We start from the raw sequence: 13,611 nt of genomic DNA, 5'->3' as shown, positions 1-13,611 counted from the left end.
TTTTAATAGCCGCTAGACTACTTTCATATTAGTACATGAAATTACATTTCCTCTAGTTCTTGTCTTCTTAAATATTTAAAAGTACAATATATTTCACAGCATCTGATGGTTTCCTCACCACAAAGAACTAACCCTCTTCTTTAGTAGTTTCCTTTATGCAAAAATGTTATATATAAAGAATAATGAGCCTTAAGAGGAAGCTTTCATAAAATTCTTCTTCTCTAACTATATTAAGCATAAATTTATCTCAGGGTAGAATTGTAGTTAACATATGCTTATTTTTGTGACTTTCTTAATGTGCAGAAACCCAAACAGAAAATAGTAATAAAAATGTCCAAGTAATTTCTTTTTTACATTTAAAATTTAAAGTACACAAAAACCTAAGGGAAAAATTCACATGCATAGAAAAATATTTATTTCAATTGCTGAGCATCCTTGATTTTTATCTATAGAGCTTAACGATTGCAATTTATGAGGTTCTCAATGACTACTTAATAAAACTATGAAATTAAAGAACACCAGAGAAATAAGAATATATGAATGCACATGAATAGGATTCTACATTTACCCATGTTGCACAAATAGGAAAAATTTTAATTAATTTTTCACAAAGTCATTCTGACACCCTTAAATCACTTATTTTAAATAAAAAAGATTAGAAACATTCTGGTAGCCATGTACAATGTATATATCTGTACATTCTGCTTAACATTCCAAGTAAAGGTATCTTTGAAACTTTACACAGTATTAGTACCACACAAGGAATACAAGAATTCTTCTGCTCAGATTAAAAAATCATGTTCAAACACTATACATATTTTACCTAGAAGGATTTGAAAAACCTTTTAATGATTTCTTAAGTCACTGGACTGATTTAAAAAACTTTAAAAAGGATATTTTAAGATATGGCTCATTTAGCAAACAATCCAATTAGCAAACAGGCAAAAGATATAAACAGAAATTTCACAGAAGAGGATAAATAAATGGCAAAAAGATATATGAAAAGATGTTCAATATCATCATATTACAGTAATACAATTAAAACCACAATGAGATATCACTGTCAGATGACTAAAATAAAAGACAGTGACATCAATGCTGGTGAGGAAGTGGAGAAAGTTGACCATCATACACTGCTGCGGAGAAAATGATACAGCCACTTGGAAAACCAGTTTGGCAGTTTCTTATAAAGATAAGGCTCATTTAAATTGGAGTTCCTGTATCATTTTTTTTCCCCTAAACAACACCGATATCTGTCTAGACACAGCCATTTTATAATAGACTAAATTTAGGAAAGCGTCAAAGGAGGGGAAACAGAGTAGCAGGGAATTTCATAAATAAGTGATTCTGCAGGCTCCTGTCTCCTGTTCCCATTCCTGCGTTCCTCCAGGGACAAGCATCTCACGGAACGTAGAGACAACAGAGCCAGTGAATTACAATAGATGCTAGTGCCAAAATATTTATGGCTATGAAGCCCCAAAACTTACAAAAACAACATGATTCTGGATCACCTGTCGGATGTTTTGGCATCACCTATTTTGAATGGTTTGAACAGATGACCTGGCTTTTGCTATTTTGAGATAATTCTGGGACCAAGTAGGTCTCAGAGATCTGAGGTGGGTTTGGGGTCTTTAACTTCAATGGAGAAACGTGATCCAGGTTTCCCAAAGGGATTCAGAATCCATTATGGTATATTTAAACTGTCTAGGCTGTCTGTAGATGACTCCTGACTCCAAGTCTAAGAATGCCAGGAGATGGCTGTATCTCCCCTCGGAACTATAAAATTGCTGCCAGTTGGGGTTAAAGCTTGGTCTCCCGCATATACGTCCCCCACAGAAGGGGCTTCTTCTGCCTTTTCCTTCCTATAGCACCAGCTTGTTTGGCATCCGGAAGATTCAATCTCTTGTTTGTTACCCACAGTCAAACACATAAACTAAGCGATTTGCGGATGTGTCTCTCTGAGAAATGCACTTGCAGACATATAAACACATGAAAAATTTTTAAATAAGTAACACAAGGATTCTAGCTGTCATAGCAAAGTAGTCCTCAATCAGTCACTGACCTAGTTCACTTCCAACAAACGACCAGGAAAGTCAGGAACAAAACATGTATGCAAACAAAGTTGCACTTACAAAGCAAAAACGGATCCCACAGACAGGAAGGCACAGTGTTTGGTTCTGGGGATGCAGACACGATTTCTGCTTTCAAGGAGCTTCCAGTCTGGTGAGGGTTTATACAGAAGGCAGATGAAAGAGAGTGATCACCCTCTTTATTCCCAGTTAAAAATGAAGTAAAAAAGCAGATCAAGTCAAAGACAATCTGCAGAATACATTAACCCCTAACCCTAACCCTAAACCCTAAATACTATACTGAAGTCATGAACCTACTAAGTAAGATCACAGTGTGCAAAGGTAGGGCTGGGGGTGGGTAGATAAAACATCAGAAGACATAACTGCAACATCAGATTTTTTTTCCTTATTAACTAGCAAAGCAGAAACCCTATTTATTTTAACATACTACTACCACCTCTTAAACCATTTCCTAAGGTAAAATAAAACAGAGAAAAAGAATGTGACTCTATATTCACTGTGTCTTCCATTTTCTTCTATCATTGGCTCTCATCTGGGGGTGATCTTGTATCCCAGGGAGGCAATGCTTAGAGGCCTATTTGGTTATAACTAGGGGGAGCTGGAGGGCAGAGGTCATGGACACTGCTAAACATCCTATAATGCCCTCCAGAACAAAGAATTATTCAACTGAGTGTCAGTGCTGAAATTGGAAAATCTTATGTTGGTCAGATAGAAAAGATTTAAAAATCAGTTAAATCTATAGTGCAAACAAAATTTTAGTCCATTTTAAGATGGATTATACAGGAACATTCTCCTCCAGGGTGAGATACCTGGAGACTTCCTAAAACTATCTGATATTTTCATACAGGGAAAATAGAACATGCTAAGAAATATTAGCATACATTGTTTGAAACTTCCAATAGTGGTGCACAAATAAAAAATAAACTTGAAAGATGATAAGGATAATTTTTCTCCTTAGCTGATTTTGATTACAATGTTTTCTGGAACCATAAAAGCAAATGTGACGATGTTTTTGATCATGGTTAAATCTGAAAAAAGGATTTGCTGAACTGTCACTAATATTGGCTAGAAATATTAAAAGTAAAAGATTAGTTTATAGGTTCACAGAAGACAAGAAATTAGCCATGGATTTTTGAGGGGCTGCTTAAGTCCAGTGAGAGATGCTCAAAGTTATTTTCTCACACTGTCTGAAAAGTATTTATCAGGGCTAGCGTTGTGGTATAGTAGGTTAAGCCTCTGCCTGCAGCGCCAACATCCCATATGGCTACCACTTCAACTACTGGCTGCTCCACTTCTGATCCAGCTCCCTGCTAATGGCCTGGGAAAGCAGTGGAAGATGACCCAAGTGCTTGGGCCCCTGCACCCACGTGGGAGACATGGAGGAAGTTCCTGGCTCCTGGCTTCGGATCAGCCCAGCTCCAGCCATTACAGCCATCTGGGGAGTGAATCAGCGGATGGAGGAGCTGTCTCTCCCTGTCTGTAACTATGCTTCTCAAATAAATATATAAATAAATAAATCTTTTTAAAATAAAGTATTTATCCTTTATGTTGTGGTTATATGTTGAGAAAGAAGAATATGGAAAAGAAATAAACTAGCACGCTTTTAGGCACTATCAATGTTATAAATTGGTACATTCTAACAAAAAGAATTATTTCCTATGAAATCACACTCACTGAGAAGCAGAATCTGTAAGAAAGAGCAAAGCAAAAGAGCAGCCTTCATACAATTTTGAAAAGAAAGCCTTTAATTAGTCATTAGTCTTTGCAAAGATGTAAAAAAACAGAAAGAATGAAAAGAATATTATCTGACTTATCAAATACTCTGATTTAATAAAATAATTCCAAATCTTAATTCATGGGAGTTACTAATACCATACATTTGCTAAAATGCCTCCATCAGAAAAATTCAGTAATTTAAGAAAAGAATTGAGGTTCTCTGAAGTGGAATTTGCAGAAAATTTTACTATTAGTTCTGTCATACTTGTTTGACATTGTCATATATGACAACAACAAAATTCTCTGCAAGAATCCCTCCCTTAGTTACATATTATGTAATAGCTAGTTTCATAACTGTAGAACTTTATGTGATGGCTCTTGACCAAATCTTGACTGCAAATCCAAATAGAACCCATGGCAGATGTAGGGAAGGGAAGAGGGCAGTAGAACACATTGGAAGGTGTCACCCTGCCTTGTGACAACTTCACCCCAGCCTGGAGCTACTCATAACTCTCGCTTCTCTATGTTATTTCTAGCAAGAGAGCTTGAGGATGTTGGACTGTCCAACAGTCCAACTGTCCAACAGCTAGCTCCCCGCTGTGGATCTCTGGGTGGGCGGCCAGAGGGCAGTCATTAACGTGGACACATTCCCCTCACCTCTCATCTGCTATCCTCTACACACATCTCAGAGAGATGAGCAGACTGAACAACAACAGAAGATACTCAGACAAGTCAAATTCTCCAATGAAGGCAATTCTTAAGTCACTAATAAATTAGGGCACTTTCTTCAAAGTAAGCTCTGTCAGTTAGGCACTTAATAAAAAGGACATTTATGCCAGCATTTTAACGACTAACAATAAGAAAGAAAAAAGACAAGAGGAGACTAAATTTGTGTTAACTACTTACATTCTGTTTAAAAAAAAAAAACAGAATTTTGTGCCTCACAGTTTTTGAAAGAATTAATATTTCAGAAGGAAAATAAGCATATTTTTCTATTCCTTAAGAATCAATAACTAAAATTAGTTTTTTAACATATAAAGAATGCAAAGATTTTGGCTGAACAAGGAAAAATTAAGGCAGTGACTTCAAGTGCAGTAAAGGAAAGCACTGACTGACACATTTATCTGAGAGGGACATGCTGGGCTCATATTTGGATATGACATTAAAAAATTATGGCTTTAAACATAAAATATTAATATTCCAAAATTCTACACTTTCTCAGTTCTTTCTTTTTTACCTATATGGACTTCAAATAGCCCACTTAATTTTAAATAATTGAAGAAATACTTTTCACATTAATTTCGGAACAAAATGTGAATGGTGCTTGATCCACTGTTCAGAGGGTAAACAATTATGTTTCTATGTACAGTGGCCCCCTTTTCCAAAGTTTCACTTTTCATGGTTTCAGTTACTTGCAGTCAATTATAGTCCAAAAATATAACATGGAAAATTCCAGAAATAAACAATTCTTAAGTTTTAAATTGCGTGCCATTCTGAGTAGCATGATGAAATCCCACACTGTTGTGCCAATCATCCCGTTGTCCTGTGTATCCACACGGTATATGCTACCCGCTTGTCAGTCACTTATTATCTGTCTTGGTTATCACATCACTGTCACTTTACTGCAGATCTTGTGTTCAAGTATTTTACTCAGTAACGGTCCCAACACGCAAGAGCAGTGATGCTGGCCTTTCAGATATACCAAAGAAAAGCTGTAAAATGCTCCTTTAAAGTGGAAAAAAAAAAAAAAAAGGTGAAAGTCCTTTGCTTAGGAAAGAACAAAAATAAGGAAAGGAAAAAAACCACATGCTGAGATTGCTAAGATCTATGGTGAGAACAAATCTTCTATCTGGGAAATTGTGAAGGAAAAAGAAATTTGAGCTACTTTTGCTATTGCACTTCAGACTGTAAAGGTCAGAGCCAGGAAGCATAAGTGTGTACTTATTCAGCTCACTTCACCTCATTGCTCGCGCACTGTACATCTCACATCCACACCAAAAGGGAGGTCAGTAGTGCACAATGAGATATTTTAGACGAGAGACCTCCCTTATGTAATTTTATGACAATATATTGTTATATTGTTCTATTTTATTACCAGTGTTAATCCCTTATCACACTTAATTTATTAGCTGAATTTTATCACGTGTGTAGAGGAAAAACCATAGCAATATAGGTTTTGGTGCTATCCATGGTTTCGGCATCCACCAGGGTCTTGGAACACATCCCCCACAGGCAAGGCAAACAAGGAGGAGGACCTATAACTATCAAAATATGGCTGGAAATGGCTAATGTCCTTTGGAATTTGAGAAAAAAAAAATCCGAAGTTTTGAGGTATTGTTGCCATATAATTTTATCAAGCTTTGGATAAAAACAAAAGTTTTTTTGTTTTGTTTTGTTTTGTTTGGAAAGCAATTCTTTTTCCTCTGAAGCTGTGAAGCTTGCTTGGCATCTCTTCCAGGTCACTGTTAATTTCTGGTTATCCCTGAGCTTTGCCTCGTGTGCACAGCATGGATATCAGCCAGCTGCGGTTTCCACAGCATCAGTGGATTACATCTTGTTGTACCAATTCATGGAGCGTTTCACGGCTTTGAGCCAGTTTTCCATATTCATTTCATAGTCTTGCCATTTCTTCTGTGGCTTGAAAACCATTTCACTTTGCCTCAGTTTCTTTAGCTCCTCCTTGTCGGTCCAAAACCCTTTGGATTAAAAAAAAAAAAAAAGCATTCTCAAATTTTAAGGCAAATAATGAGTCTATAAAGTTTATCCACAGACCTGTGTGAGTGGGTGAAAGTTAACAATTTTTGTTTTAAAATACAGTCCAAAATATTTTGTTGTTTTTGAATTTTAGATGGATCATTCCCAGGAATAAATAAATACACTAAGATTTTAAAATCTCTTGGTTTCTAACTTTCAACTTTATTTCTGAGTCGTAGGCATCAAGTCCCTTTCAGAGCTGCCACATCCTGTCATTACTTAATTTTGTGATTTGCTATTTTTTCAAAAATCCCAAGTATTAGTATATTTTCTTTTTATACAATTTTAATATAAATTAAATTTAAGATAAATTAAGACTCTGTCACATATCTGGAGGTATGTGGCAACTCCCTGGAATATGCATAAAATTCACAGTCTGGGAATTAACATAGTTAATTTGCCTTTAATATAAGGCTATTTGAATTAACAATCACCTTTAATATAAGCTACTTAAATTCCACTTCAAGATAATATTGTAGTTCTAGCACATGCTGTTCTTTGCAAAGAGGATCATGTGACTTATAACAACAGCAAGAGAACACATTTATAACAAGGATCACACGCAGTTTGAAAAGAGGCAGCCATCTTGTTAATAAGCCTGAACCACCTCACCTCGCGGAGCCCAGCTCACCTACTCAGAGGCATCCACAGTCTACAGGTCCCCTCGGAGGGTGATTTCTCTTACCAATGCAGCTGACACACAAAACTCTTTTTCCTGAAATTTCTTATCAGGTCACATTCTTTATATTTACAAAGTCAGCATTTTAGATAATCTATACTTAAAGACATTAATTTATAGAAGTTTTAGAAAGATTAAAAACAGTTTTCACTGGCACTACAATTAGATAAATCCAATGATAAAATAAATGTTTCTTAAAATCTTTCTTTTCATAATTTCTTAATTACATTTTTGGGCATAGGTATCCTCAAAAGTCATTTTATTAAATGTGCATAGGACACTGGCTGGCGCCACAACTCACCTGGCTAATCTTCTCTCTGCCTCCCGGGTTCTAGTCCCAGTTGGGCTGCTGGATTCTGTCCCAGTTGCTCCTCTTCCAGTCCAGCTCTCTACTGTGGCCCCCAGGAAGGCAGTGGAGGATGGCCCAAGTGCTTGGGCCCTACACCTGCATGGGAGACCAGGATACGCACCTGGCTCCTGGCTTCAGATCAGCGCAATGTGCTGGCCGTAGCGGCCATTTGGGGGGTGAAGCAACGGAAGGAAGACCTTTCTCTCTTTCTCTCTCTCTCTCTCTCTCTCTCACTGTCTAACTCTATCTGTCAAATAAATAAAAAAAATGTGCATAGGACAGACCCAGTGTCTGGGTAAATTTAGGAAATACAGATGATGTACACTGTCTTCAGGTCTCACATTTCTGAGAGAAAAACCAAGATCTGAATTGAGACTTTAGGTATACTGAAGCAGCCAAAATTCATGCCACTGTAGTATGTGCAAGAATTGTTTAAGTATCTGAGAAGATCTTTACTATAGTTCTGAGTTTGTTCATTTGGGCATTTGAAATTAAGAAGAAAATCAGCTAAATTAGATTTATAGGAATTGGAATGTATAAAGCAATCTAAATTTGCAACTAGGCTGATTATTTAAGGAAAAGTTATTTTCTTCTACTTGACTTAATCAAACATCATGAGTGAACAAATAAAGGTGATTGTTTTAATTTTATTTAGAATTATTAAAATTTTAGCAGAAGAAAGTTGTTTGTTTGTTTGTTTGTTTTTTGACAGGCAGAGTGGACAGTGAGAGAGAGAAAGACAGAGAGAAAGGTCTTCCTTTGCCGTTGGTTCACCCTCCAATGGCCGCCGCAGCCAGCGTGCTGCGGCCGGCACACCGCGCTGATCCGATGGCAGGAGCCAGGTGCTTCTCCTGGTCTCCCATGGGGTGCAGGGCCCAAGCACTTGGGCCATCCTCCACTGCACTCCCGGGCCACAGCAGAGAGCTGGCCTGGAAGAGGGGCAACCGGAACAGAATCCGGCGCCCTGACCGGGACTAGAACCCGGTGTGCTGGCGCCGCAAGGTGGAGGATTAGCCTAGTGAGCCGCGGCGCCGGCCCAGAAGAAAGTTTAAGCTGAATTTTCCAAAGATTTCATATTTTTTGGACCTGTAACTTTAAATTGTAAAAAAAAAAAAAAAAAAGATTTATTTATTTGAAAGACACAGTTAGAGAGAGGGAGAGATAGAGATCATTTGCTGGTTCATTCCCCAAATAGTTGCAATGGTCAGGACTGGGCTAGACCTGAGCCAGAGCCAGGAACTTCGTCCAGGTCTCCCACAACAGTGGCAGGGGCCCAAGAATATAAACCATCCTCTGCTGCTTTCCAGGCACATTAGCAGGGAGCTGGATTGGCAGTGGAGCAGTCAGGATTCGAACCATTGCCCATATGAGATGCTGGTTTTGCAGGCAGCAGCTTAATCTGCTATGCCACAATGCCAGCCCCTAAATATTAAAAAAAATATTTCAGGGGCTGGCACTGTGGCTTAGTAGGTTAACCCTCTGCCTGTGGTGCCAGCTTCCCATATGGGCAATGATTTGTGTCCTGGAAGATGCTCCTGGCTCCTAGCTTCAGATAGGCCCAGCTCCAGCTGTTTCAGCCATTTGTGGAGTGAAACAGTGGACGGTAGATCTTTCTCTGTTTCTCCCTCTGTCTGTAACTCTACCTCTCAAATAAATAAGTAAAATCTTTTTTAAAAAATATTTATTTATTTATTTGAAAGTCAGAGTTACACAGAGAGAGGAGAGGCAGAGAGAGAGAGAGAGAGAAGGGTCTTCCATCTGATGGTACACTCTCCAATTGGCCGCAATGGCTGGAGCTGTGCCGATCTGAAGCCAAGAGCCAGGAGCTTCTTCCTGGCCTTCCATGCAGGTGCAGGGGCCCAAGGACTTGGGCCATCTTCCACTGCTTTCCCAAGCCATAGCAGAGAGCTGGATTGGAAGTGGGGCAGCTGGATCTCAAACTGATGCCCATATGGGATGCTGGCACTCCAGGCCAGGGCATTAACCTGCTGTGCCACAGTACCAGTCCCATAAAATCTTTAAAAAAAATTACTTGAGAGGCAGAAAGACCACTCCGGTTCACTGATTCACTCCCTAAATGCCTCCAAGGGCCGAGAGGGTAGAATCCAGGTCTCCCACGTGGTTGGCAGGAACCCAATTATTTGAGCCATCACTGCTGCCTCCTAGGCTTTACAGTAACAGGAAGCTGGAGTCGGGGGCCAGGCTAGGGATCAAAGCCAGGCACCCTATGTGGGACCCTGATGTCTCAACTGCTAGGCTAAATGGCTGCTTCCTACCTCACTAACCTGTTCACTAATGATTAAAGTCATCTGTTCAAGTGCAGATCTACCATGTCCCTCCCCTGCTTAAAATTCTTCAGTGCCTTCAGGATCAAATCCAAATTCCTCTTAGGGGCCTACACTACCTACTTAATACTACTGCTGCTCACTGGGCTTGTCACACAAATTTACTAGTCCCTTGACTTACCTGTCTGCTCCCATAAGAGATCAGAAACCATAGATTTTAATCCCTTTTTTTTTCTCAGCAGTGAATAAAGAGGTAGCAGGTGCTCCATAAATACGGATCAATAAGTCAAAGAATGAAGTGGTTTCTAATCTCAAAGACAATCCAACTGACAAAGATTCTCTCCTTGACCAAACACTGCTTTGGCTCCTCTGAACTCTTTTCCAAGTAGGAGTCAACGTTTGGATTTCCACATTTTTCTCTTCATTATCTAGTTTCATCAAGAATCCTGCTCAGTCAGTTTAGCCAGAATTCCCCATCTCCAATCATCCTTGATAGTTCATCTTCTACCATCGCCAGCTGATCACCTCAGCCTGCATTCAGAAAGAATCCTGTTGGGTTGGCTTAGCCAGAATTCCCCTTCACCCCACTGTTGGGGCTCAGAAAATAATGTTTCAAAAGAGGCTGCTTTGGACTTCAATCTGAGAGCACCTGGGGAGCAACAGTTGCAGGGAAGGGCTTTCTCTGGAAGTTTCTCTGTCAACCCTAAAGGCCAGATTCTCCAGAAGATATTCAATTACTGTGAACCTCTGCTCCAGATATTTCATCAGCCAGGAAAGACAGATGCTGAATCTAAGAAGGAAGACTAGAGTTGACACCATACCCAGAGCCAAAAAGAACTTTGTCCTGGGTTATTAACTGTTCTTCAGGCCCATTTGTTGTCCCTAAATATCATTTACTCTCCCTTTAGACTGCCTACCTCCCCTACTTCATCTCCACTATGAAGAGGGTATATAAGCTTTTTTTTTTTTTTTGACAGGCAGAGTGGATAGTAAGAGAGACAGAGAGAAAGGTCTTCCTTTGCTGTTGGTTCACCCTCCAATGGCTGCCACGGCCAGCACGCTGCGGCCGGCGCACCGCGCTGATCCGAACGCAGGAGCCAGGTGCTTCTTCTGGTCTCCTATGGGGTGCAGGGCCCAAGCACTTGGGCCATCCTCCACTGCACTCCCTGGCCACAGCAGAGAGCTGGCCTGGAAGAGGGGCAACCGGGAAAGAATCCGGCGCCCCGACTGGGACTAGAACCCGGTGTGCCGGCGCCACAGGCAGAGGATTAGCCTAGTGAGCCGCGGCGCCGGCCTATATGCTTTTGACTCGCACTGGATTACTGGCAACTCACTATCCTGTGATGCATCCATGCACATAATGAATTTGTATGCCTGTCTTCCTGTTAATCTGTCTGCTGATAGTATTTTTTTTTTTCAGACTCAAATATCGAACCTCCAAAGGGAAAAGGGAAAGTTCTCTCACTCCTACACCACCTACCAACCTCCTCGTTGGATATAAGTTCCCACCTTTCCTTGTTGCACTCAAAGTTATGCCTCCCTCCCCACTACATCCCACTGCAGCAGTCCCTTTACTTGTCTTGATAGTCCCCTTGGACAAAGTTCATCTTACCATCCTTTAACAAGCGCCACTGATACTTTTTTTGCTTTAGGACTCCCCAAAGACCCTCCCTCCCTGGACCCCAAAGCAGCTGCAGATTGCTCTTGCCTCGTACTTCTTCTGACTGAAGGAGTGAAGTGAGGCTGGACGAGGAACAACCGGACCAAGCAGCAGAGCGGGCCACAGGATATTTTGTGAGCAGTGTGCATAGGTGTTGGAGCCCAGTGGAGACCTGCAAGAGCCTCTCCACCACTTAGTGATTTATATACATATATAAGAAAGAGTTTGCAGGAAAGCCCTTGTTTTTATAAAATTCAGACATACCAACAGCAAGGCCTGCTAGAGATGCCGCACCTAGGCAGGACATGTCAAAGTGGTCAGGTCTCTCTATGTTCTCATTGATCAAGTCTGAAGTCATCTGCATGACAAAATTGTTCTTACAGACTCCTCCGTCTGCCCTGCAGGGAGCAAGACATGTGAGACAAAAACATCATGAATTCTTCTTAATTGGGTCATATAATTTTCTTAAATATTTGATTTGGCTTTATGTTTAACTTTTTTAAAAGATTTATTTATTTACTTGAGAGGCAGAGTTAGAGAGAGATGGAGAGACAGAGAGAATGGTCTTCCATCTGCTGGTTCACTCCCTAAATGACCGCAATGGCTGGAGTTCCGCCGATCTGAAGCTAGGAGCCAGGACATTCTTCCACGTCTCCTACATGGGTGTCAGGGCCCAAGCACTTGGGCCATCTTCTGTTGCTTTCTCAGGCCATCAGCAGGGAGCTAGATTGGTGTGGAGCAGCCAGGAATTGAATTGGCACCCATGTAGGATGCCGGCATCACAGGCGGATGCTTACCCTACTACACTACAGCACAGGCCCCTATGTTTAACTTTTTAATTGCAAATTATATCCCCTGTCATTGACCTAACTACAGAGGACCCATCTAGGTCATCTAGAATCTGTTTTCCTTATTCCTCCCATTATTTTTCCACCTGTCCTGTTTGTCTTGGTACTAACTTAAAATAGGCTAAGTGTAACAAACTAATCTAACATAAAAGTGCATTTGGACATACAGAAAAGAAAGCCAAGAAATTTAATGTTTCCATGTCAAAAGGATACCTACACACTCAAAAAAGATTTTTATAACACTAATATGGGTACTGAGAGCCTTCCAAATTTCATATTGTGTTTTATTCTCCATAAATCTGAAATTAAATTTCCTTTCTCTTCAAATTCCTTATATGCAAGAATTATATTGCAAAGGAGCTGGGTACAAGTTCTTTTTGAAATTCTGAGTAATTATAATGAGGAAAATATTAATAGCAGCTATCACTTCTTTTTTTATTTTTTTTTATTTAATAAATGTGAATTTACAAAGTGCAACTTTTGTATTGTTGTGGCTCCCTTCCCCCAACCTCCCTCCCTCCCGAGGCCCTCCCCTCTCCCACACCCTCTCCCATCCCGCCCTTCATCGAGTTTCATTTTCAATTACCTTCGTATACAGAAGATCAACTTAGTATACACTAAGCAAGGATTTCAACAGGCTGTACTCACACAACCTCACAAGGTATAGGGTATTGTTCGACTAGTAGTGTTGTCTTTAAGTTTCATAGTAAAACACATTAAGGACAGAGATCCTACGTGGGGAGCATGTACCCAGTGACTCCCGTTGTTGATTTAACAATTGGCACTCTTATTTATGATGTCAGCAATCATCCGAGGCTCTTGCCATGAGCTGTCTAGGCTATGGAAGCCCCTTGAGTTCACCGACTCTGAACTTGTTTGGTCAAGGCCATATCACAGTGGAGGTTCCTTCCTCCCTTCGGAGAAAGGCGCCTCCCTCCTTGATGGCCTGTTCCTTCTGCTGGGGTCTTGTTCACCAGGCTCTTTCATTTAGGTTGTTTTTGCCACCGTGTCATGGCTTTCCATGCCTGTATCACTCACTTCTAATTTCTAGTTAAGTCTGGTAGAAATAAAGTTTACATACCGGATTTTTGTTACAGGAATATGAATCTCTTTCTGCATCGTCTCATATAATTGTTTGTTTCTAATTAAGGAACAAGATAGTATTTAGAAGAAATTGCACAATAATCTATTCTAGCCTCAAAATATAAAACTATGCTTTATTTACTTGAT

General features: G+C 40.1%; 1 protein-coding gene across 6 annotated transcripts in view; it reads right to left on the bottom strand.

The window, feature by feature from the left end:
- Positions 1-392: 392 nt before the first annotated feature.
- Positions 393-13,611, bottom strand: part of GK5 (glycerol kinase 5) — an 88,796-nt gene continuing 75,577 nt past the window's right edge. For 2 of the 6 annotated variants that reach the window (XM_008266275.5, XM_089331108.1), the window contains 3 exons: positions 13,463-13,522; positions 11,798-11,931; positions 393-6,502 (listed from right to left, as the gene is read on the bottom strand). In XM_008266275.5, coding sequence (XP_008264497.2) covers positions 6,354-6,502; positions 11,798-11,931; positions 13,463-13,522 — 343 coding nt within the window. In that variant the 3' untranslated portion in view covers positions 393-6,353. Of the gene's footprint in view, positions 6,503-8,612; positions 9,605-11,797; positions 11,932-12,165; positions 12,257-13,462; positions 13,523-13,611 lie in introns of those variants that run through there. The other 4 variants (XR_016232750.1, XM_051859010.3, XM_017346816.4 and 1 more) reach the window with 4 other exon arrangements.

This window comes from Oryctolagus cuniculus, chromosome 4 (genome assembly GCF_051225735.1).
Source record: "Oryctolagus cuniculus isolate XC-2025 breed Fujian yellow rabbit chromosome 4, ASM5122573v1, whole genome shotgun sequence".
NCBI lineage: Eukaryota > Metazoa > Chordata > Mammalia > Lagomorpha > Leporidae > Oryctolagus > Oryctolagus cuniculus.
The sequence above is the reverse complement of the archived record's forward strand: the minus strand, read 5'-3'. Positions and strand labels throughout refer to the sequence as shown.